The sequence below is a fragment of the Pagrus major genome, chromosome 14 (assembly GCF_040436345.1).
Source record: "Pagrus major chromosome 14, Pma_NU_1.0".
NCBI lineage: Eukaryota > Metazoa > Chordata > Actinopteri > Spariformes > Sparidae > Pagrus > Pagrus major.
In genome coordinates, this window is record NC_133228.1 from 7,158,844 (window position 1) to 7,185,292 (window position 26,449).

Consider the following 26,449-nt stretch of genomic DNA (forward strand, 5'->3'; position numbering starts at 1 on the left):
AGGTGACCGGCGGATCTTAACAGTGCAGTGATGTAGTGCTGTATTAGAAAGAGAATGATTCTCTCCATTAACCCCAATGGTTTCAATATATCTCGAGTCTTTAACATGCTGTGTGGTCTCAAACTTTTAATCGAATAAGTTTGTCTAGTTAAGAGGCCGAGTGTGTACAGAGGGGAAAGCTGCAGCTTATTTTACTGTTGATGCAGAGCTTGTGCCCCTGAGAGTTCACCCGGATTGGGAATTCATTTAAAAAGATTAAATTGTCTGCATGTTTGTGGAGTTGGAGCGTCTTCTTTGTTATGCAGTTGGCACTAATTTGTGATCAAAAGAAAAAAAAAATTAAATGAGTGCATCAGCTATTTGGCTCATTGTCCTTCTATTCATGACTTTAAAAAAACAAATGGAGCATTTGGAATGATTCTCTTGGCATATTTTTTGCAAGAGTAGATGATTTGTGATGGTCTTAAGTCTTTGGTGTAGAGACACTACATTTTGGTATTACAGTACCAGTGTGGAGGTAGATAACAGTTCTGCTGATAGATTGAGCCAGGATGCCTTCAACAGTGTCTATAGTGCTAATACAGGATAGATTTTAGGATAAATAGTCTCAGGGGGACGTCTGCTGCGGCTGCATCAATTCATTTGGTTGAAAATTTCCGAGGATACGTCTCCATTCATCATCTGACAGGCCTAATGAGTTTGTGAAGATAAGAATCGACAAAGCTCCTATCATTGTTAATTCACTTTACTGCCATGGAGCCTGACTCTGTTGTGGATTATGAAAATGTAATCTTGTTAAATGACGAGTGTTACGGTGTGATAACGGCAGTCAAACATTTATGAAGCTGCACAGGAGCCATTATTGTTTGTGTTTCTCTTTTTCATCAGTAAACAAAGACCTATCTAAACATCAATCAAACCCGTTTCCACTACATTAATCTGTTTCTAACCTCAGGTCATTTGCTTTTTTGTTGTTGGACAAATAAATTGCAACTTTCATAGCCTAAAAGAGATAAAAGCCTAGATGTATCTTCTAGTTAGGTGTCTAGTGTCAGGACATACATACAGTTGTCAGCTAATTGTGACATGTCTGTCAACTTTGTCTCCCATAGAGACAAAGGATGGCTCATTGATTCTGGACACACGCCAAGATCACTAGCAGAGGGATTCAAACCTCAGCTGAGGGGCTTGGGAGAGCTGCCACTGTGCTTCAGTTGTAATCCCATGATCTGAGAAAGATGAATGATATCCTGTGCCAGAACAGTAGATGATGACATGTTCAATGCTCAGTTGCATTGTGGGTAATTTGAACACAAGGTTTAAAAAGGATAAAGAATTCATGGAGAAAAAAAGGCAAAATTTCCAGTTCTGCCATATCCATTTTCACATGTGTTTATATATACATATATACATTACCCACAATGCAATTTAGCCACTGAGTGACATCACTGGAGGCAATTTATCAGATTATATCCTTCCTTTTGGAGCCACAAAAGTCTTTACACTGCTTTTTTGTCATATGCAGTAGTCCATCAGCACCTGAAAACACACTTTAATGTGTAAAATTGGTGGAGTTACCCTTTAGATAGTTCATCCTTTATCAAATTTGTAAGTGATGTAATTGTTTCTTTCAAGTTTATCTTATTTTCAGGCATACAGTGCATTTCTTTGTCCTAATGTCTCCTTTCAGGCCACAGGAGGAGGTTTGCGGTTGGGCCGGCAGTGGGTTGTGAGCACTTATGGGGGCTGTTTGTTTACACATTCACCAGCAGTTTGCCATAGATGCGAACAAACCCCTGCTGGCTTGTATTAGCTCTGCTGGAAACCCCTCACTGCCAAGCGGCTAAAGATTTTTGTTGTCGTCTTTGACTGCATTGCAGTAGTAAGTCTGGACGTCTTTACCAGCCCAGGCAGGCAGCGCTGACGTCCTGCTGTCTGTCACTGCTTGGCAACAAGCACATTCGCAGCCCGTCCCTCCAAGGTCACTCTGTTCCTTTCATTAATTGAGTTGTGCTGAGCTGAATTGGATTCCACAGTCAATGACAAGTCGGATTACTTTTTTTTGTCAGCATGCAGAAGCATATTTTTTTTCCTGACACAACACCTTGAAATGATTATTTATTTTATTACAACGTCTGCTTTGCTTTACTCTCTGTCACCCTGTACCCACAGTAGTGATTCATCCTGTATTCAGCTCTTTGCTAAGAAAAAGGACTTTCCGGCATTAGAGACAAAGGTTTTATTGTGATAAAAAGAAGGATTGCATGGTAAGCATGAGCAGTGAAAAGATGACCCAAAGGAGAGGATGAAGCAGGATGTTTGTGATCTCTTGGAAGAGATTTCTTGATATGCAAGTGGCGTTTACTTTCCTCTGACAGCAGACCTCAGGAGATAAAGACGTGACACTGGGCAGCTCTGTGTGACCGTGAATTAGGATGGCACCGATGAAGTCTTCCTCGAGAAATAAAGGCGAATAACTCCAACAGCTTATCATCCTCTCCTTGCTGTACTGCCCGCCATTAGGCTCTTTCGGTGCTTGAGAGTCATGAATAATGTCCCAACACGAAGCTTGTATGGACAGACTTTTCTGAGCCTCTCACGCATTAGGAATGAGATCACTTCCAGTCAGAGGCATTCGACAAAAGATGAGGCACAGTCGGCTCTCGTCCAGCTTCCTCCTTGATTTGGCTCGATTCTGCATTGTCATCCTCCTTTAATTAACCCTTGGTAGCCCACTGCTGACGGCATGTCTGATTGCCTCTCCAAGGGCTGACAGGCCCATCCTGGTGAGGAGGGGAGGGGAGATGAAGAGAGAGGAGGGGGAGCCAGCAGCAGCAGCAGCAGGGGGTGAAAGTGTAAGAGTGAGGTAGTCCTTTCTTTCTTTGTCTCTCGTTCCCTTTTCCTCTCTGGACTCCGAATCATCTCTCAGAGCTTGTACACTAGCTTCTCTGCCAGGTGGGGTTTTGCCTCCTGTGGTAGTAGGCGCGGTAGGGAAACAGACCAAAGACAAGACGACAGGCAGCGTCCATCCACACAAGAGGTGAGTTGACAGCAAAGCTAGGAACTATTCTACACATACAACTTCTGTTGGGAACCTGTAAACAGCTGATTGATGCCACTTTGTGCTGCGTGTTGGAGTTGAGTCAGACTGTTGAGTTTGTTCTCTTTGTGTGCTCCATCAGAGTCAAAGAGAAAGTGAGCCAGCACTGGCAGCAGAAGAGTAAAGTCATGTGTTAGCACTGCTATATAAATATGTGTATACTATAAGTGTGTGGGAGAGAGAGAATGCATTTCAAAGTATTGTGTTGGACAGATAGTTGTCATGGTTCTTGGAAAAGGACATCTTTGTTGTGGCTTTTCTGTTTCCTACCCTGCGCACTTTAGCTTGTGATGTGTCACTATGACTTTGTGATTTATTATGGAACCTGAAGCAATCATTCAGAAAACACAGTAACAACACATTGTTTAAGTTTTCATTTTAGGCCTTTATCTGACTTATCTGACTTATTATTTTTTGTTGTACTCTTTGACCATGTGTTATTTTATGTGTAATAAGTGACAAAGTCATTGTAGACTGCATGAAGGATTAAGGTCTATATAGAAAATTAACACATTTAGGCAGACTTCAGTTTCTACAGTATGAACATCTCAAGCAACCAATGGAAGTACCAATCTCCTAAGTAAACAGATACAGAAATCCTTAAATTAGTGCAATTTCGGTCTCATGCTTATATTTATAAACACCATGAAGGTGCTTGTGCTGACTTTCATAAGACCTTGGCATGAGCTTTAGTTTAAAGGCTATATCTCTGTTGTAAATATTTGTTCATTTAGAAATTCTCAGTCCAGACTTTAAACCTCCAGTTTACTGTCAATCAAGCCGCAGGAAAAGCCTCTCTCTTTATTCTACAAAGACGTTTATTTGTTCACAAACACTTATTGCAGTGTAGACGATCAAAGGATGAGGAAACAGCAGTTCAATCACATGCGTTTTTCTGCTTTAGTTGCTGTCAGATGAGAAGTCTTTTGTTCTCACTGTATTTTCCAATTTGTCTGCAGGATTTCAATGGGTTTTAAAAGACAGGTGTTTTCAGATAGAAGATTAATAAAGTGCTCCTTTAGCTGAAACCAAAAAATTGATTTAAGATTGTCATAATAATGATCCCATGTCGATTAAGCCATTCATAAATCAAAACTGGTCCCAGTGTCTTCAAATGCCATTACGTGTACAGGGTTTTTTTTCTCTGTTTTGTTATTCAAGAGGTCCTCTGAGTTAGTGTTGCATTTTCTCATCTGCAGACATCCCACCTTCATTTCCTTCAACACCATTCCCTCCAAATATTTATCAATCCCCTCATCAAAATCTCATTTATCTCCATGATACAGTGTAATCACCGGTGTTATCCTTTGTTCATGCTGCTAATGACATTTTCTCCTCTGGGCCGCTAAAAGAACAAGACCCAGCGTATTGAATACTGCATGAGATAATGTTTGCATGGTTGAGTGAAGCCACAGCCGTGCATTCATAGCATGGGAGCAGCTAAATGCGGCAACGCAGGAGGCAAAAAATCAAGGCCTTGAAATAGTATCTGCAAAGAAATATAAACATTTGGAAGGTTAGATATCGATTTACATTGTCATTGTCTTTGTCCCACCTGTGACTCATAAGCGCTCCTCAACCTTGTTGGGTTTCATGCCTTGCTAAAGGCACCTCAGCAGCATCCGACAAAGAACAGGAGAGTCATTCATATAGATTTTGCCTGCTGAGATTTTCCCAACGGGCCCAAGGTTTTGAAAAACAGGTCATACCTTTTTATAGCACTAGTTATTATACAGTTCCATACCGCCCCTGCTACACACTGACTGATAAAAGGTTGCACTATGTAGGGCATTACAGTCTAAAGCATCACAGTTGTGTTTGTCCACTGAACAGAACCATCACAAGGGAAATACAGCGTGTTTTCTAAAAGATTCTGAGGGGGAGACGATGACTTGTTTCGCACCATCTGCCCATTTCTGCGCTTATGAAACATGGGAGGGAAGCCAATATCCTCCACAGCAGTCTCCTTGCAAGCATTCTGCTCTGTACATTGTTGCTCATTGTTAATTTAAGATGTTATGACACAAAAGTCCGGCTCACCCTCCCTTGCTGTAGGGTTATTGAGTTCGGCTGTGCCATTTTTAAGGAGAAGTGGTGACGTGAATGTGTGCTGGTCTGGGGGGAGGAGCTCGGTTAGTTCTGTCCTGTCAGTGCAGTCGGAGCTGATCCAGAGAGTCGGCCCGATAAAATATTCAGCCTGTTACAGTCAGCGGGTTCTCAGGAGGGGGAGCGCTGTATTTTTGTTTTCTTTTTGTTTTATCAACCTTTTATCCCAGGAAAATCCACAGAGCAGGGATGCTCTTTTTCAGTAGTCCCCAGCGTCCCATTCATCCAGACAAAACACAGTCGTCTATTACTGTTCACTGAGCAGCTCCACTGGAGCACTGATGGTGCAGTAAGAAAGGTTTTCCCTGCCTTATCTGAAGGGTTTATGGGGAAGTTGATCAATATCGATGACTCCACTACTACCTCACCTTGTCTGAGGGTATCTGGCTTTCAGAAATTGTTTTCTGACTCCTCTAGTGTGAAGTTTCAAGGTGCTCCCTATACTTTGGAAAAGAAAGCTTGTGCTTTTTGAGCTTGTTTCATAACCACTGTCCTCTGTGATCTGACGTCTTATTTGGGCGTTTGTTTTTGTTTGTCTGGGTCTTTAGAATTTAATTTATAGTATATTGTCAAGTCATAAGCATTAAGATTTCAGTCCTGGTTTATTTGCTGATATTTGTTGTTGCTGTGTGTAACAGTTAGTTTGGTTTACTTTATCCCCCAGTTTCTGGGGGCAGCAAACACTCATTGAGAAGTCAGTCAATAATCAGATTTTTTACAGTCATCCAGTGAGCAACCACAGTATGATTTAATGATGCACATAGGCTGAATAGTTTTCCACACAACAGCAAGTCACAGTAAATTAGTAATATATAAAACTGATTCAGTGTTAAAAATTCCCCAAAATGACTGTCTTGTTTTATAGACATATTTTAAACAAACAATTGTGATCAGCACGAACCTGAGCAACAATACACTGCATTTCCTGTAAATGCTTCACAATTAAAGCCACTCCATATTTTGTCATAGGAAACATAGGGTTCACATTAGCGGTACCTGACATCTCCTACATATACAGCTGTAAGAGAGTGAACAGTAAACAGTGAGGCTGATATCAATGAGATTAAAGCAACAGTAATTATTGATTACATGCTGCATTGTTTCCTGTGAATCCCTTGTGCATGTCAAGGCAAAGCAATTTTAAAGCCAGTATGTAGTGGGTATGGCGGACCCCGCCACTAACAATGAAAACTACTACTTTGAGAGATAATCACAACATGCAAAACAATCGAATGGTTATTGCAGAAAATTGCTGACCATAATTTCGTATCAAAAATAGACTTTGATATCATATTTCATTGCCAGCGTCTTAATAAAGGGTAGTGGACTGTGTAAACACCAGGGACAACAGTGTCAAAGTCCAAAGTCTGATATATTGTTTTTTACTACACCAAAACTCAAATACTTGAAGTCCCCAGTAGTGTATCAATGGTGGACATGTATTTTGCCCTCTAGCTCTGTAACTATTGCTACATCATTATCAGAGTCTAAGAAAAAATGTTCATACCTCCACTGAGTGCCCTCATGATAATCTATCCATTGTTTGCATTTCAATTAAGCAAGCTAGTTTTGCTTTTCATCGTCTTCCATTGTACTAAACTATTTTATCAAAGTGATTTTGCTGAAAGACTAACATTTACAGAAGAGAATGCAAAAGCTAAAGGGCATCTTTACTGTGTGATTATGACTCCACGAGCTATTCACTGTGACTCATTATGTTAATGAAGCAAGAATTACCCCAGAATAGTTTTAATCATGTTACCCACAGTTCAGACTAATTCTCCAGAAAGAAGATTTCCAGCACTGCACTAGAGAGACCACCCTCGGAGGAAAGAGCGATATGTTGCTGCCAGGGGAAACTGTGCAAGATTATTCTCAGGTTTAGATAAGAATTGGAAGTCAATGAGCTTCTTCACAGCCATCTGCCTCTACTCGCTCATATTACCACGACTAACCATCCTCTCATTGCTGTTTCGCCATTCTCCTTTTTGTACTAGCCTACCCACGTAAATGAGCAGCACTTCATTTTATCAAGTTCAATTTGTCTCAGTTTGGAGGAAATTAACAGTGATGTGGAAAAAGTGATCCTTATCTCACTTTAAAAGAAGCCTGAATAATATTTGAGATGTGCAATTAGACATGAGGAGCAATCAGCACTCGTAAAAGACCATCTGTGTTTGCGTTCTCCTAAATTTTCTCTCTACATCTCACTCTTTTTCATCTCTTCCATGCTCTCAGAAACAATATTTTTACACCATATAAACAGAGTTATTCTTATAGAGAGGGTTTTCTGTATATCTGCAGGCAGAATCTGTGTTTTCAACTGCAGCTAAATCACTCTGGACTGATTCATTTTGTTGAAAGCATTAAATTTGGCTCCATCTGCCCCTGTTGTCTGTCACGCACTGAAGGCTGGTCTCGGAGGAAGCTGCAGAGTGCACTGCGACTCCCCTGTCACTTCTGAGGAAAGTATAGCTGAGCAGAGGGCTAACTTTAAACCAGATTGTCAAGGTGACCCGGCAGCCCCTGTCATCACTGAAACTTCAAGACACTGCCCAGCATGGACCACACATTTAGCCTCGACACTCAGATATATTCCTCAAACTGTCGTGCTGTAAGATGATGCCCCCCTCAACTCAGAACAGATCCACGGTATCAGCAAAGACAGGCTTAAGTGCAGATGAGAGGAAATGATTAAAGGGAAACAAGCCAGGCATGGTTCAAAGCCATCGATTTCCACAGGCTTTGTTTGTAAAAGCCTTGTGTGAGCAGAAACACACCCACTAAAACACTCAGTTCAACTTCTGTTTGATATCAGAGCTCGAGTCGCAGCGCTCAACAGCAGCCTCTTTTTTATTAAAGGACTGCAGTAAAGGAGTAGATACATGAACAGCAGCGCTCAGACTGACAGCAAGGATGCCATTTATTTTTTGTATGACAAGCTAGACTGTGCCTCAAACATCCATCTCTGAGGCACTTTTCCGATAATGGGCTTGAAATGAAGGAAAATGAAATCTCCGAATGAAAGATTAAGCAAGGATTAGGTTCGATGTTCAGTAACAGAAAGGCCTGTTTCCTGTGCTTGTTTTCTTTTTTTCTTTTTTTCTTTTCTCTTCTTTTTTTTGCTACATGACTGAGGCTGATTTGAACATATTACAAATAGCTAAAACAGTCCATCCTAAAACAAAGCCTGCAGTTTGAGTCAGATTTTGGCTGTGAAGATAAATGCAGCTCATTTTAAATCAGTCATAAGAGCAAATCAATTTTGCTCTGCACCAGTGGACAACTGGGTTTCGAGGTGTCTGCTCTGCACCACATGCATTACAAACCCTTTACAGGTGTCAGGTGAATATTAACTTTTGCATTCAGAATCTAGCAACTGACCTTTACATCTCCACAGAGACTGGTTGTTTCACATTAAGAGGTTTGTACACTCTTAAGACTATTAACACTCCCTTTTAATAAAAGGATACAATACAGCAAATTAATGGCATGCCTGTTTTAAGCATAACAACTCTTATGGTTATTGATTTTTTTCTCAACAAACTTTAGAAAATCAATACTGCCATTATCTTCGGCGGACAGCTCCTGTACACGTCCGCACATCTCCCGCTCGCCCACACTTCCCTCCCATCCTCCTTTGTGAGCCTTTTAGAAAATGACTCATTATTCTCTCATTTCCAGCCTGCCTTCGGGTTTCATCCTTGTCTGCCATGAATTATAGATGGCGAGCCTGAATTGACTTGCTGGAAAAAATTGTAATTAGCTTCTGGAAGTTGTTTCAGATTTTTTATGTCAAAAAATCATTTCAAATGCAGGGCGTCTTAGGGATCCATCAGACTGAAAATTCACATCAAAGTCCTATAGGATCTGCTGGTGAAGGCAATTGTTGGCTGTTTGTATTAAACTCTTTGTAATCCGTCACTGTGATGCCGATCACAGCGTGTGGTCGTATTGACTGTCATTGCTCTCTGTTTTCATTATTCCTTCATGATTTAAATTAAACCCTTAAGGATGTTTGGTCAGATTTGTCATGCAAATTAAGGGTGGAGTCTCACACACACATAGAAATACCCACACTACATAAAAGCAATAACACATACAGATAAGACTTGACATGTTGGCATGGAAACCAATTAGTGAGGACTCTGTGTGTGTCTGTACTGTACATGTGTATGTGAGCTGTCACAGCTGCAGTGCTGGCTCACTGTCATGTCGTGTGTGGGGGTGAGAGAGGAGAGGACAATGAAAGAGAATGAGCGTTAATATATTATTATTGAAGGTGATTTATTGTGTATGATAGCTGAAAATGGGTTTGCAGATTAGAGAAACATGTTGCAGGAGTTTTCAGAGCTATTAATTTTGGTGTAATTAAAAAGCGTGTGTGTGGAGATGATGGCTGTTCGATTCATACGCTCCTCATTTAGGGGGCTCTCGGTGTCTGTCAGCCTTCCACAACAGCTAAATACTGACATGCTAATGAAGATCCCTTTTATTCCTCCACACACTCAGAGTTAATGAGAAGCTTAACGATTAATGAGCCAGTGCCTCTTTTTTCTCCAAAAACAAAAAAACTCAAATACCCACAAGTCAATGGGGCCCTAAAAAGGAGCACAGCTGTTTGAAGAGACAAATTTGGCAATTACAAATGATCTGCAAGTCTGCTAGCCGAGCTAGTGATGGGAGACTGAAAATTATACGTGTGCTTCATTCCAGCTCTTTTTTCTGCAATCCTTTAGTGACATGTTGACTTAAGTTTTAATTAGAGTAAGAAGCTGATGGAGTGCAGGTAGTTTGCATGTTAGTCAAGCACAGAGAACTGCTGTGTAAGGTCAGAAGAATGCTAATACTGCTATATTGCTCCTGTCATTACTACCACTGCTATATTTACTTCTAGAAGGTTTCAAATCAAAAACATACGTGGACCTTAGTGACGTCAATTCTTCCTTCTCCTCTGTTCCTCTCCTCCTATAGTTGGGACGACAGCAGCTCAGTGAGCAGCGGCCTGAGCGACACATTGGACAACATCAGTACTGATGATCTGAACACACCGGCCTACTCTGCTGTCAGCTCATCACGCAAAAGCAAGGGAGCACAGGTAAGCATTAACCATTAGTACCATTCCTCATCACCTGAGGTCTGATGTCACTCAGGGTCAATGAGGACCTTTAGCCACGGTAGCATTGTAGCTTCATGAATAGCAGTATTGGGTTGTCTGTTGGTCAGTCCACCACTTTGGTGCAGACCAAAATACCTCCTCTAGCACCATCATCAGGTCAAAATTTCAACTTCCCTACACTTTGGTTTATAACCAAATACAACCCCTATTCCAGAAAAGCTGGAGCACTATGTAAAAGATAAATAAAAACAGTCCAATCATTTGCAAACCAACTGGGTTTACTGATAAGAATTTTACAGTCCATGTAGTAATATCGTTCATACAATCATGTGTTTCACAGGGTAGTGAACCTTGTCCCATCCTTGCTTGTGAACGACTGAGCCTGTCGGGGATCCCTTCATACCCCATCATGATACTAACCTTTTACCAATGAACCTGCTTACCTGTGAAATGTTCCAAACAGGTGTTTTTGGAGCATTCCATGACTTTCCCACTCATTTGTTGCCCCTGTCCCAACTTGTTGGAACGTGTTGCTGGCATCAAATTTAGAATAAGAATATATATTTACAATGTTATTGTACTGTTTTATTGTAAATTATCGCTTTCTTTTTTTATTTATGCTCTACACAGCGTCCCAACTTTTTGGGGTTGTACCTGCAAAACTACTGACACACTCATCAGCCTCTGCTGTACTTTTTGTTTAGTGCTAATTAGCAGATGTTAGCATGCTAACACACTAAACTAATATGTTTAGCACGGTAAACATCATGCATGCCAAACATCTGCATGTTAGCATTGTTATAGCGAGCATGTTGCCATGCTAGCATTTAGCTCAAAGCACCACTTTGTCTAAGTGCAGCTTCACAGAGCTGCTAGCATGACTGTAGACTGCTGGTCCTGTTGCCTTTACAGCAGCTATTAGGTGGAGTTAAACAGTACCAGTAGAAGGCTAAAGTGACTACCTCTCAAGCAAGAACTTATTTTCAGGCATATTTATCTTGCTTAATGGAGTACTTATTTCTTTTCACACCTTTCACAGTCAAAATGGAGCTTTACAAAGTTGGATGATGATGTCAACAGGGTAATTGGGCTTTTTCAGTTTGGGGCTTGAGAGTCTTGAGTTGTTTTGTTTTTTTTTTTGTTTTTTTAAAGAGACTGCATTAGAAACTAGAAGTGGGCTTATTGGCTGGGAGGGTTTATTGAAATAGTCTATTGTGTAACATAATGGTTGATGTACATACAGTAGATAGTATTTTTGTAGGTTGAGTACTGCTTTAACACAAAACATGAAAGGGAAGGTATACAAAGCATTTACAGATACTGACCACTAAATAGATGGAAACAAATTGAAATGTCAGCTCTGACTAAATTCATTCTTCAAATGAGTTATAAGCATTTTGGTTTAGCATGAAATCAATGCCAGTCTGAGTGTGAGCTCTGACATCACAGCTGAGGGAATTAACTGCAGACTGAAGGCCACCGCTCAGCTCTGCTCACCGGCTTTTTGCTGTATTCTGCCAAGTATCTTTGGCCCCTCATCAAATACTCAACAGACTGCGCTCTTAAGAGACTCTGGTGTTGCTAGGGAGACTGGCCATCTGTTAAGGTAGGGTAGTTATCACTGCTGCTTGTGTGTGTGTGTGTGTGTGTTTGTGTGGGTGTGTTTGTATGCGTCCCAAAAGAGAAGATCTGGACATGGGTGATTCCAAAGATAGCTACAGCTTCACAAACAGACACACACCCTGCTGCTCTGTTTGTTCACGGACTTATATCTCTTTGTGGCTGCTGTGTTTAAATAGTCTTTCTTATAGGATCATACCAAAGATTTTTTAGACTATTATTATAAACTATTTTTTGTGATTGTTTCAGTATGTCAAGAAAATATAAAACCCAAAGACATTTTAATATATGGTACTGTAGTGATGAGCAGGTACTATTCTAAAATGTCCCCCACTGGTGCATTTAAAATCACTCCAACATTCACATTACTGGACTGTCTATTAATATCTTCATGTGCTTTGTTTGACACCTTCCAGTCCCAGAGAGGAGGCAGGTCCAAGCATGCCGAGCAGGAGGTGAGCAGCAGCTGGGCCGGAGCCGAGGACCTGAAGAAGGTTGAGGAGGAGCTGGACGCAAGCATGGACCCCGGCAGCGGCTCCTCCCGCTGGAAGCCTTCCTCATCCTCCTCTTCCTCTCAAGCCCAGGGCCAGTACGAGGAGGCCGGTCAGAAGGCCGCCGCGCTGGCCCAAATGTCCCAGACAGGCTCGTGGAGAAGGGGCATGACAGCCCAGGTGGGCATCACGCCACCCAGGTCCAAGGGAACCTCTGCTGCCCTCAAAACACCAGGTAGGACACGCAACATATATTTTTATGGTAGAAATAAAGTGCACTAGTACACTTAGTGCGAGGATGGGTTTGTTGGGGTCGCCTCAAAAGAGATTTGTCTTTGATACAAGATGCATCAGTGAGAAAAAGGTGACACATTAAATGTTGCAAAAAGGGTGGAAAAGTTCACAAATGTGCAAAAAGCATCTTGGCCCTGATACAGACACAGCTGGCATTGAAACATTAGTCCTTTAATAAAGTTTTTATTGTCTAAATCCATGTGCTTCAGTACACTTGGGACCTTATATCTGAAGTCTGTCTTTAAAAAAGCACTTTTAACATATAGTTTTGCAAGTGAAACAAACTATCTATAGCCACAAGGTACCAAAAGAAGATAAGTGTTTTTCATTGTATAGTAGTTAAATTAAACAGTACGCCATGTAGGACATTAATGAGATCATTTGCACAAGCTGTGTTGTTTTTCTCTGATACAAGTGTGTCAAAACCGATTAGTGATGAAACAAGGTCCAGTTTTCTTTTCAATTAACATGTGAAGCAATAATATTCTTTATGTCCTAATGTACAAACATCTACGTGAAACTGCATTAATTTAAAAAAGGTTAACTTGTGGTCCCTTTGAGTTTAATTTCCTTTCAGATAAGATTCTTTCACGTTTATTTTATCGTATTCCATTAACAACTTTGCACACATTGTTATGTTTTCCTGGAATAACAAGCGTTCAGTCTATTTAAAACTTTATCAAACAGGTCATGCTTCATGAACAATCTTCAATATCTTTTTACTGCCTCAACTGTTAAGGAGTCCAACAACCTAGAAACTTAACTAGAGCATGTAAAATCTTTACAGCATGTCGAAATCTCTTTAGTGAAAATGTATATAATGTGCTTCACTTTTTTTACTCACAGTGTATTGATTTTGGAAGAACAATGTTTTGGAAGTTGGAGTTATGAGTTGCAGCAGATTTACCTGAAAACTGACGATTTGATGATTTTCCTCCCTGATACCTGTGCTTGGCAACTTTACAATTGCTCTTAAATTTTCAGTCCACTCAGCAAGGTTAGCAGCTGTGTTGTAGATAAGTATTGGTTTTTGATGCAGCTGGCTGTTGGCCAAAATGTACACTAATTTCCTACCCTGTGGCACCACAGGTGATAAAAACAAGCACTGAGCCAAGAATCTGCTGAGGCTAATGTTTTTGTATTTGTGCTAATAAGTGTTTATGCAAATTGACAGGCAAAACTGATGATGCTAAGGCCTCGGAGAAGGGCAAGGCACCTTCAAAGAGTTCAGCTGGCATCCAGCGTTCACCCTCAGATGCTGGGAAGAGTAGTGGAGACGAAGGTAAGAAACCTCCCTCTGGCATTGCACGCCCACCTACCACCGGTTCTTTTGGATACAAGAAGATCCCGGGTCCTACTGGTGCCCTAATCACCTCCAGTGGTGCAACACTCACCAGTGGCTCAGCCACCCTCGGCAAGGCACCCAAATCCTCTGCTGCCCTTGGCAAAGGCACTGGCATCGGTGGTGTGCGTAAGACCAGCCTGGATGGCTCGCAGCCTCAGGATGATGGCATTCTACTCAGCTGCAGTGGCTCCAAAGTGACGCTGCAGTACCGCTCTCTACCCAGACCGGCCAAATCCTCCAGTGGGGTACAAGCAGGGCGCAGCGGGCATCGCTCTAGCTCCAGCAGCATCGACTCAAACGTCAGCGGCAAGTCAGCTGGAGGGGCAGCGACACCTGCAGGCGCCAAACGCAGGGACGGGAAAATGGGCTCAGACCGTTCCAGTCCCATCACCATTAACCAGACAGACAAGGAGAAAGTGGGGGTGTCAGACCAGGACTCAGCAGCAGGACTATCCACCTCCCCCAAGTCCAGCCCCACCTCCAGCTCTACAGGCCAATCAGGCCTCAGGCAGCCAGGCTCCAAGTACCCTGACATTGCCTCTCCGACGTTCCGCAGGTCAGACACACAAAAACATGCCTACAGCTTGTGTTCTGTCTTTGTCCCTCACCATGTGTGTTTCTATGTGAATCAAACATTTCATCACATACTTCTTCAGTCCCTCGATTATTAACAATATGGGATGTTTCTTACAGTGCAATAAGCATGCCTTTAGGTGTTCTATGTCTTATTTTATCAAGATTCAGACAAATTCATCGACACATCTATTTCAGAATTAAACAGTGTTTTCACTCATCATGATGAACTGATGTTTGTGCTGCCCAGTGACGTTTCCCTGATGCAGGCTGTTCCCCAGACTCCTGTAACAGATAGGGGCATTTATTGAAGATGTCATCTGTAGTGGTAGAGTCACACCATGGCGAAAAAATACTCTGTCATCTCTATCAATTTTAGATATGTTTGGGTGCACAAAATGAATAAAAGACACTTAATAAATCATATTTCAGCGCCTTCATAGAAAAATTGATTGAGTGAGTTTACTCGGCTGCACAGCCAAGGGGTGCCATTACGTAGATTGTTCCCTTGTGTGTGTGTGATAGCCACTCCAGATGAAACATATCTTTATCCCAAAGATGAAGGTCTGATGGCATTCCATGCAGGTCAGGCAAATCCAGTTTAGCAGTCTTGATCAGAACAGACAGGAGACAGGAGTTTCTCGGCACGCCAATCCCTGACTCATTAGAACCATGCGTACGGCAGGCGTGTCCAAACATCCGTCCCATCCAATCCGTCAAGTCAACCCGTTTCATCTGCATGTCTTCAAGCTTTTCTTTTTTTTACCTCAAGACAGCGTCACCTATATATTTTATGTGGTTGCGATGACAGACTGGGACAGACGCAGTATGAGTAGCAGACTGTCAGAGCATATGTGGGAGGCAAACAGAGTTGAGTGGCCTAACAGATTAGGTTATTTAAAGTCACAGGGTTGAAACGGGCAAAGCTGTGGAAGCAGATGTGTCGATGTAAATTACTGAGAGTTCACAGCTGAAATGAGGTGCAGTTTGCTGCGAGGGATAAATGTGTGCTCAGTCTTTTATCTGTAGTTTACAGTTGGTGTTACAGTAAAGATGCTGGGATGTTTTACTAACTGGTTTTCACTCTACCTCACTGATCCTTGAGTTTCTTGATGCGTGTGACCAATGCAGTAATACAGGTTCATATGTTAGATAACCTCAATGTAATCCACTTTCTCAACCCCAGAGTATACCAAAAGCTTTCATTTTCCAGTATGGATCTTGCAGATGCTCACCACTAGCCCTTTGAGCATTTCTAAATGACTGCACCCACCTCTCTACCCCCAGATTGTTTGGCACCAAAGCCAGCAGCAAGGCCAGCTCTCCGGGCACGCCCGACTCTGGCAAGTGCCCCTCATTACTGGGCAGCCCCCACGGCACGCTGGCGAGGCAGGCCAGTCTGGACTCGCCCTCCTCTGGCACGGGGAGCCTGGGCAGCGCCGGCGGCCTGAGCGGTGGCAGCAGCCCACTGTACGGTAAAACCCCAGACCTGTGCACTGACTCCCCAGCCTCCAGTCCGGCCTCTGGCCTCTCCCTGCCCTCCAACGCTCGGCCCTGGCCTGCCTGTAGCTCTTCAGCTGGCAGCAAGGACACACTGAGCTGCCAAAGCATGACCAGTCTGCACACCAGCTCTGAGTCCATTGATCTGCCGCTGGGCCACCACGGGCCCAAGGTCACACGAACCGGCAGTGTCAAGTCCACCCTGTCTGAGGGGTGAGTAACAGGGAATACGATTGGGCTGAATCGTATTCATTGTTTCATTTGACAACAGAGACAAAAAAGTATATCTCCCTACCCTCAAATGTAGACATACAATGCAAAGGAAGCCTTAATAATAATGAAAAATAAGAAGATTGATAATAAGAAAAAAAAATTCACTCATCCAGCACACAGTTTGTTGGATTTAAGTTTATTTTCTGGTGTGGTCTGAAAATAAGAAATCTAAATTCAGTAGATGCTGTAGTTCAGTTTAGTAAGAACATACATGAAGCCGTCCTTCTGGTAGTTTCCCAATATTATATCAAAACATGTAGCTAATGAGTGTTTCTGGGATCATTATTAATAGCATTTAACACAGTCAAGAAAATATTAATTGTTGGTCCAAAGTCATGCCAGAAAAGTACCACAATAAATTTCAGATCATTTCAGACGCTCACTTCCATGAGAAGACTTTATCAGGATGTTTCCATCGTTTTGTCCCCACACTCTGCATGCAATACATCACAGGACACAGAATAAAGAGGGCACAAGTTTACTTTCCCTTACTAGCTTAGCTGTATGTCTCAAAAATGAAACAATTGATTTAAAAATTGCCTGTGTTTTATATTTGTTGTGTGTTGTATTGTGATGCATTAGTAATGTCTTGTTTTCTCCATTGTGTGTGTCTTTACATATGTGCGTGTGTGTTTGTGTGTGTCAAAAGTTTGTAAAATGTGACAAAAGTCTTTTTCTCATGTATCGTAAAAAACAAGTGTTCTGGTGTTCATCTAATTCACTCATCCTTTGTGTTTTTAACAGCATGCCTCTTGACAGAAATACGCTTCCCAAAAAGGGACTGAGGTACAACACATCTGCAGCCAGATACCATTCTCAACTGTTATTTTATTCACTCACATAGATCACACATGTGCATGAAAATAATCATTCTGATATTATGTGTACTTTGCATGTTGATGGACTTGTGGCATGGTGTGGCGGCATCTATAGCAGTGATTCCCAACCAGGGGTAAATGTACACCAAGAGGTTGAATGAGGCTGTGTGGAAAGATTGTGAAGAAGCTTAACCAATTTGAAAAAACTGAAATTGAAATGTAAATAAAACTAAGCAGTTCTAAAAGTTAGCTGAAATTGATGGATATATCTTTAAAATAGTTAGCAAGCTAGTCATGGATAAATGGTGAAATGACTTAAAAAAATATGGATGAACGGTTAAAAAAGTGGTGGAATAGCAAAGAGTAGGCTAAAACATTAGCTAAAAGAAGGCTAACAGATAGGCTACATTGATTTACAGTATGTAGGTAAAAATTATGGATAAATATTTTTTATCAAAATAGTTAGCTTAAAGTAGTGAAAAAACATTTGAAACAGTTAACTAAAAGGTATCTAGCTCTTGCTCCTATGGGGTTTGAATGCACCTTTTTTTTTATTTAAAAAAATGACAATGACTACAATAAGAAAAACATCTGACAGGACTGTAGATAAACATTTATCAAAAAAGGTTGGGAACCACTGATCTAGATTAGCAAATGTTGTCATTATCTCAGCAGCATTTACAGCGCGTGATCAAATTTCCTGCATAAATTAGTAAATTACGCAGTGAAGAAATAAAAAACAGTTTCATCTGTTCTGTTATATTTTACATGACTGCTGAGATGATCAGAAAGGCATGTGTTGATCTGTTTGTTTGTATGTCTGCTACTTTGTGCATCCTCATCAGATTCTCATCTCATGCACTGTCAGAAATGCAGTAAACACAGCTACCATGACAGAGCAGTTCTTCCTCAGCTCCCAAAAATGGACCAAACCTCCTGATAGCATTTGCTCCGTTAGCCGAGGGGGAGAAGTAGAATGGATACTTTGACTTTAGCTGGGACTAAAGGGACTGAGACAGAAATACCATAACCCATTCATCACAGTGGCACAACCTCTGCAGGGAACAACTTCTCCAGCCAATTATGCAGTAGTGCTGCAGAGGGGTTGGATGGGGCATGCTGGTTTCAAACCATTCTTTCATTTCAGCCACATATGGTGCTTTTTGGGGGCCTAAAAGCATATGATCTTATACCATACTTTATGCCAGCTGGATGTGATGTTCAGTGCGGACTGCAGTGTTTTCTTCTTCTCAACAGTTTTTTTCTGACAACAAATTTTTACGGCCGTCTGTTCACATCTGAAACCAGGCATGATCTTTAGATTTCCTACAAGACTAATAATCGCCCCCTTTAGACAAATAAAGAAACACGCTGGTCCTGCTTAAAGGCAATTTGTAAGCACTAAGTAGGCAGAGTCAAAAACTGACCCTTGGATTTTTCAGTCAGTTCCATTTCAACTCCAAAGAGCAACGAATGCAGCTGTGTCACACCATTCAACACACTCTTAGACACCCAATCCCTGGTGGGGAGAATACGAAGCACATGCATGGGGGACTGGAGCAGGGTCAGATGTGACAAGCGTAGTAATGGGGGCGTTGGAAGGAAGACAGCGCTGAAAAGGGATGAGTGCAAACTCAATTATCATCCTCAGAGGATTAAATATGGCCGATTGTCATGCCTGCGATAAGGGGGCCTTGTGTTGCTGAGCCACTTTAGAGCTGGGGAGAGAAGAGATGAACGGCAGTGTCAGTGTGTTTGGCAGCTTTGAGCCGAAGCAGTGTGTGTATACAAGACTGTATGTGTGTAGATGCATGCATGGGAGCATCTGTGCTATGGCTGCACGTTTTTTACCATTTGCTCACATGCTCTATTATGTAGCTCGGCACTTAATTCATCACCACAGAGCGTTACTACTGGGACCTCCAAATGTGTCTCTTTTTCACCTGAAGCTTACAGTGTCTGTGTGGGTTTCAGGTACCCTCCGTCCTCCCGGCAGACATCTCATGAGGAAGGGAAGGAGTGGTTGAGGTCCCATTCAACAGGGGGGCTTCAGGACACTGGCAGCCAGTCCCCGCTGTCTCCTCCTGGAGCTTCCTGCACCACCACTGGAAAATACCACTACTCCAACCTGTGTAAGTGTATAGTAGGGCTGGCCGAAGTGGGAGTGTTTTTATGTTTTCTGGGAATATTTATTTGTCACTCTTTCATAATATGTACTGCTTGTTTTCTCTTTCTGATCTTGATGATTGATGATGATCTTGATGATTCAGAAGGACACAGTTTTTTGCCTTTTAATGACTTTAAATAGTTTGAACCATGTTTGTAAATTTCTTAATTGAAATCTTTTGTATGTTCCTAAAATGTGTGACAATACTGTATGTGAAATGGGATATAACAGTAGACAAACTCCCTTGGAAACAAACTGTGACATTTATGATTAAATGAACATTTTTTTTCATGTAGTAATTAAACATATATTTAAGTTTGGCACATCTGCAACATTATTCAATGATATCCAGCAGTAAATGGGTTCTTTTTCCTGCATGAATGAGTGATTACTGATGCATTATACACATGCGAAAATGTAGCAGGGGTAAATTATAACTCTGATTTTGGTGTTCTGTTCCTCTGTGCAGTGAGCCCCACTAACATCAGCCAGTATAACCTGCCACCAGGCAGCAGCAGCATGAGCCGCTCCAACAGTATCCCAGCCCAGGACTCCTTTGACCTGTACGGAGAGGGTCACCCACTGGGTGGCAGCGCAACCTCCCTGGAGGATCGACCAAGGGCCATCAGCCGCTCCGGCTCCTTCAGGGACAGTACTGACGAAGGTAGGAAGCACTCTGGGACACACTCTTAAACACACTGAGTGCACTGTGTTCCAAATATGAACTCAGTACTATGGAGCTGTTAATAATAATTTTAGGGCCACATTCACCAAAGCAAAGCCCCATCAGTCATTTTAATACCAGATTTAATGGGCTCGTGCTGTGTTCATACTGTGAGTGACTTGGCTGATGGCTCGCTCTGTTCAGATCTTTTTGTGGCTGATGTAAGAGGCTCTGTGATTGCTTCCATATAGAGGTCAGCTTTTTAACAGGCAAATCATGTTTTTTCACTGCCTCCTCATAACTGTTCACAACTCCCATCGTCTGAAAGAGTAACCATAGCTATAAAGTGCTAATCAGTCAGCTGGGTAAACAAGAATAAATAAGACAGCAATTAAGATGACTTTTTATAACACTTGATAATAACCATCATTAATAAATTGTCAATATCTAGTTGATATATCTTTGGTTAATAGTTATTTCAGTGTTAACAAACAATAAAATGCTTTATGAACCATTTATTAAGCAAATGTTTATTGTAAAGTTGCTATTGATGTTTATAAGCCTTTACAATTGAAAAGATGGAAGATGGTTTGGTCACATAGTCATCTAACCGATGCAGTTTTAACATTCAAGTATTTTTCTAAATCTTTTTTGTTACTCATTACTCTCCATATCTGCTTACAGTCCATGGCTCTTCGTTGTCTCTGGTTTCCAGCACATCTTCACTGTACTCTGCGGTAAGTAGCCAGCTTTCCTTCCTAAAGGACAGTAGAATTAGTGTTACTGTCAGGTGCTGTATATGTAAAACTAGTAAATGATTGTGTAAACACTCCATTAAAGTTCAAATCATTAATTTTATCAATTGACTGTATGTAATGTGAAAGGAGTTGATTGTAGTGATAGATGTATTTTAACAGCTAGCATTTAACAGCTAAAAGACAGATATTTCAGTAAAGAGTTAACTAGAGACCAAAACAGAGCTTAAAGCAAAGTAAAGTATTCGACTTTTATTCACAAGGTGGCCCAAAACACAACTCCAAAAGAATGCTAATGCTGCTTTGTGTCTGCTAAATGTGCAGATATGCAGCTGTTTGATAGCAAGTTTGCCATAACAAGCGTCAATGGTGTGTTTACAACTTGTTTTGCTGTCCCCAAGTGGCCAAAAAAAAAAATCAGTTAATGCCGCTTTAAAGCTGTACTGTCTTATTTTATTTCATTTCACCCAACAGCAGCCTCGAATTCTTAAATGTCTCAACTCATTCTTTTAAAACTCAGTCAGACAGCTCACACGCTACAGTAGGCTAAGAGGAAATTTTGAGGCAGTGAGATTTTGCAACGTGAGGTTCTGTGCTAATTTAAAAGGGCTGCATGCAAAAGAGGACCAATTTTAAGACTTGAATATCCAGATTTTTCAAAGCCTTCAACTCTTCCATGCAGAGAGGCTTTAAATGTCACACACACTCTCTTCCAATATTTTTTGTCTTGTCCCTTCTGTTTCTGATGAGCTAAAAAAATTACTTTCCATCGCTGTATGCTTCTAACTTTGGCAGATAAGACTCTGGACAAGTGTTTGGTTTCTAATAGCACAGGCAGCGCTCCAGTCTTCACGTTCAGTGAGGCAGCAGATTAGTTTGAGAGAGAAAGATCGATTACCACCCACCTCCGCCTGTTTCCAATTGCACTCACAAAGTTGCAGAGTAAAGGGCTGGATGAAGGATGGAGATAGTTTTGTTTACAAAGTTTTCCCTCCGGTCAAATGTATTTGTTTGTTTTGTGGTTATCAAAACCATTTTCTTATTTTATTTTCTATATGATTTTATGCACTTCAATACCAGTGATATTGTCTGTCACTTTAATCTCATTTGATCCAAATTTGGTTTAATTCTCACCGTCTATGCATTGGCCATTTTATCACTTTCCTTCATTTCATTTTGAAAAGATGCTTGAGTGAATATAACACACAGAGCCAATATCTTTTTTAATCCTGTATGCTTCTTCCTTGCAGACAGAGGAGAAGGCACACTCAGAGGTAAGGATGGGTGATTTTCCATCTGTCTGCATGTCTGCTTCTCTTCTCCACCTTTCCTACTGCACATTCATACAATTTGCATCTTGAAGCTGCTCAGTGGAGCTACAGTGCTGCACTGTTGGCCACTGAGCAGCTCTGCTGATGCAGGTGGGGGTTAAGTGCCTTGCTCATACATCTTACCTCAAGGAGTTTTTCATATTTATTTTCAATTAGCTGATTTTATTTCTAAAAAATTCACATCACAACTTCCATGTCACACGCATGTTTTGCTGCCCGTTTGTTGACTCCTGGCTGTGTTTCAGTGTCTGTCTGTCTTTATGTTTGTGTGTCTTTCTGTTGCACTGCACCTACAGTCAGAGAAAATCTGTCTGTGTCAATCAAAGCACAAACAGTGATATTTATTCTGATAAATGTGGCCCATTATGGAGGATCGGTTTGAACAAAAAAGTACATAAATACAACAAAAGTGATAGTGGATAAAATGATTTCAAGTTGTTCAATAAAGCAGTTTAACCCCATGTTGCATTGCTTTTTGTTAGTAGTAAACCTTTGCATTGATTCCATCTTGATAACTACAAAGCCTTACTGTGCTTCATAGCTTATACAATATACTCATTATGAAAACTTACACTATAGTCTACATATGTAATGCATGCCCTGCCCTTTGGCTCTTTTTGTGTTGGGTTCGTTCAACAATCCTATTCAGTTTATCGCTGATTCTTCTTTGATTTCCTGATTTCTGGTTTGAGTTTCTGATTTCTGTTTCTTTTCCTTTTTTCCCTGTCCTTGTTTATCAGTGCTGTAAGCTCAAGCTTGGATCAGACAGTAATGGCAAATATACTGTGGGGTTTGTTGTAACCATGCCAGATGGGTGGAGTTTAGCACTTTGAGACAGCTCACACAGTGCAAACTGAAAATCATGCACTAAAGTCACTGTGGAGTACCACAAGCCAGTTCTTGTTCTTTCTCCTTCAAATCTCATTCATATTTGATGTTTCCTACTTTCAGATCCTCAGACAGGTGACCTACACATGACTCGAATTTGTCTTCATTCACTTGAGACATGTGCCGTTATGTTGGCACAACAGCAACTTGGCTCAACAGTGTTGGCATGGAGGATGAGAAAGAACAATGAAAATAAATTATTAACAGGACTTGATTGGAATCCTCAAAATCTTAATCTCCTAAAATGTCAAAACTGTCAATGAAATGTGTTGGAAAGAGGAGAGAAATATGTCCTTTGTCATATGGATTATCTTCAAAAACAGACATAAATAGAAAAGTTCTGATGTTGACTGCCAGAAATTTGAAACCAAGCATGGAAATATTCAGTGTGAAGGGAACCAAATCCTTTCTTGTGACTGGCCATACTTTATTGCAGTGTGTTGTCCACTTTGGTAAACTGACACATCTGGCACTTAGCTTGTTTTAGAAAGATTATCAGGTATTTGCAGATACTGTTTGACCCAGGACAGCAATACTTACCTCTGGCTTCCCTGCTCAAGTCTAACCATGAGAGAACCAGTGCTGTGGCTTGTGATAACCTCTTTCCCTCCAGCCACATCAGTACATGCTGTTTGATGGAGGCATGCAACATGGTGTTAATGTTTACTCTTCTCTTTTCAATCAAGGGCCAAACAGTCCTAAATTCCACGGTAATCCCCCACACTTTGTGTTCACACCTCACCCCAGTGTCTTTTTACACAGTTGTACTATGTAACCGCAGTTTTTACATCAAAGTTATCTACAGTACAACATGGGAGTTGCAAGTTCAACGTCTCTTTGCATTACAATCATAGTTACGTTCCTTATATATTCCTCCAGGAGCGTTAACTAGACATTTACCTCTGTACTTTCTTCCCTAACCAGCAAATCAGAAAGCTGCGTCGGGAGCTGGACGCCTCTCAGGAGAAGGTGGCGACCCTCACGTCTCAGCTGTCTGCCAATGTGAGTTTGTTTACTTCAAAAGGCACCGTCCAAACAGTCGGCTCATTTGCATTATAACCTGCTGTCAGAGAGCTTTTATGGGAAGCGTTGCCTATCGAAGCTCTGGAAGGAATATAAATCTTTGGGACGCCCACTAAATCCTTTTCTCTGTGTTTGAAGCCACCCTGCGTGTATTTAGGCTCTTACTTGTTTGATTTTGTTGGTGTGTGTGTTTCTGTGTGCTTTTCCTTAGATGGGGTGTTTTCTTGTGCGTGTTTGTGTGTCTACGGTACAGAGAGGATTGTCTCTTTGCTTTTGTCTCAGCCGGTGGGGGTTTCAGCGAGAACAGGAACCTCTCCCAAATTCACCCAAGCAGGGAGAATCAAATAGAGGTAGACGGGCGTAGAAAGGGAACAGGGAGATGAGGATAAGTGAATCTAGACTCAAGTGCGTCATGCGTGGGTGAAACGGAGTAAGATATAGAGACCTCCAACCCCAAGACGGAGCTGTCTTTGTGCTCAGATGCAGATAGATCGACAAGCTCCAGTGTGTGACTCGCCTCATCCCCCCCCTCCAAACCCTCAATGCCAAGCACCTGATCAAGCGTGGAGGCAGACGGGGTCTTTGCTTCGGTCCGACGCTTTGATCACAAAGTTGTGCCGAGCTGAGACTCAAGGATACATTGCAGGAAAACTTGAGGAATAGTAGATGAAGACGTAACTCTGTGTAAAAGTTATGCAGGGACAGTCAGATAACTTTTGCTTTGTTAAGGTCATGTGGATTTACTCGACAGTGAATCTCACACAGAGCTTCGCATTGACAGTATAGTCTCAGTGGGATGATCCTCCATTCAGTACATTAAAGGGGAACTCTAAAGGGGAGTACAGGGGAGTGTAGTTTGCACATACATTCTATGTATATTCTTTTACAGCAATGTACAAATTGAGAATTTTGCTTCTTCACAGTTCAGTATAGTTATATTAAAGTGAAAGCCTGCTGATGCAGCATCATTATGTATAGTGTTTGAGACTAGCAGGATTTTCATCATCATCATCATCCTGCAACGAAATGAGAAAGAGATGATGTAATTCTGCTACAATCTGAAGCAGAAAAAACATTCATGGACCAAGATCAAGTAGTAGGCTGGGTGAGAAGAGCAATTTACGCTTAGCCTTGACTTACTGACTTTTGTAGCGTGTTTTTTTGTGTAGCAAAAGTATTTATAAAGAATTAAAAGACACAATTTCAAAAGACTGCTAACAGGGTCACTGAGCATCAAAACAGCAGTGGAGAAGGCTACCATTTTCATGCCTCACTGTGCCAAGCCATATGCAAACACTTGAACAGCAGAAATCCATATGTGCTTGTAGCTCCTACTCATGGGAGCTGTAAAGCACATATGGGAGGTGGGTAGACAGTGAGTAGGTAGTGTGGAGGCTGGTGGGAAAAAAAACTACTGGAGCTGCATCACACTGTATCTACATGATAGCATGGTGGGCTGCTTGTGCTATAAGCTCATCTCATCCCCACCTACAGTCCGAAACGAGACACCCACTGTGATGTTGATTAATCATTTATGTACCAGAACACATGTACAGAAACCTACACATAGATATTTGGCTAAACAATACAAGTGAGCCTAAACATGCATGCACAAAACAGAGACTCTCATAGCACACATACTGTCATTGACAATGCTCTGTCTTTTTCACTCACACTGAGGTTGTGATGTGCAAGGATACGTTTCAGATTGTCACCACAGAGAAAAAAACTGGTATTTTCAAAATGTCAGCTTCTCAGGAAGAAGACAGTATCTTTCTTCCCCAATGTGATATTATGTAACAATAACTTCTTTGCCATTTAGTCTGTAATATGCTTATGTAAAGGTGTGTTAGCTAAAAGGTCGTTTCAATTGGGTTGTGACTTCAACTTGCATTACATATTTGACCTTATCTTGTGAATTTAGAAAAAGCATCAAGCATCCAAATGCCAAAATGTTCTCAACCTGCAGATCAAAACTGAAGTCAAGTCATATTTTAAGGGCACAGAGGGAGGATCAGTATGTGATTTGAGTGATTTGATGAGGGAAGATGGCAACTCCATTGTTAGCAAAATGCCCAAATTGTATAACCTGCCATCTCCCTCTCCATCCCCTCATAGCATAGAGAGGGGTGGGCTTACTTTACCTGGTTACTTAAGGATTACTTACAGCTTTTGATCTGATTATCTGTTTGTAATTTAATTTGGATCTTGATTAGAGTGTGCAGGTGTGTCAATACCCTCAGCATGCTCTCATAGAAACTGACTCACATTACAAACATATTTGCTGTCGCGCTGTCATATCGAATTAATTACGCTCCACAGACGTCATTTTGATTAACTGCGTGTTTGCTTTTGGTTTTGTTCGATCAAAATGGAGCGGAA

At 41.4% G+C, this 26,449-nt stretch overlaps 1 protein-coding gene across 1 annotated transcript in view; it reads left to right on the forward strand.

The window, feature by feature from the left end:
* Positions 1-26,449, forward strand: part of nav3 (neuron navigator 3) — a 209,165-nt gene that overhangs the window by 156,436 nt on the left and 26,280 nt on the right. The window contains exons 13-24 of the mRNA XM_073480877.1: positions 10,181-10,304; positions 12,362-12,671; positions 13,905-14,631; positions 15,936-16,361; positions 17,166-17,207; positions 19,214-19,371; positions 19,876-20,070; positions 20,755-20,811; positions 21,793-21,809; positions 22,076-22,099; positions 23,731-23,754; positions 23,969-24,046. Of these exons, the coding sequence (XP_073336978.1) occupies positions 10,181-10,304; positions 12,362-12,671; positions 13,905-14,631; positions 15,936-16,361; positions 17,166-17,207; positions 19,214-19,371; positions 19,876-20,070; positions 20,755-20,811; positions 21,793-21,809; positions 22,076-22,099; positions 23,731-23,754; positions 23,969-24,046 (2,182 nt within the window). The remainder of the gene's footprint in view (positions 1-10,180; positions 10,305-12,361; positions 12,672-13,904; positions 14,632-15,935; positions 16,362-17,165; positions 17,208-19,213; positions 19,372-19,875; positions 20,071-20,754; positions 20,812-21,792; positions 21,810-22,075; positions 22,100-23,730; positions 23,755-23,968; positions 24,047-26,449) is intronic.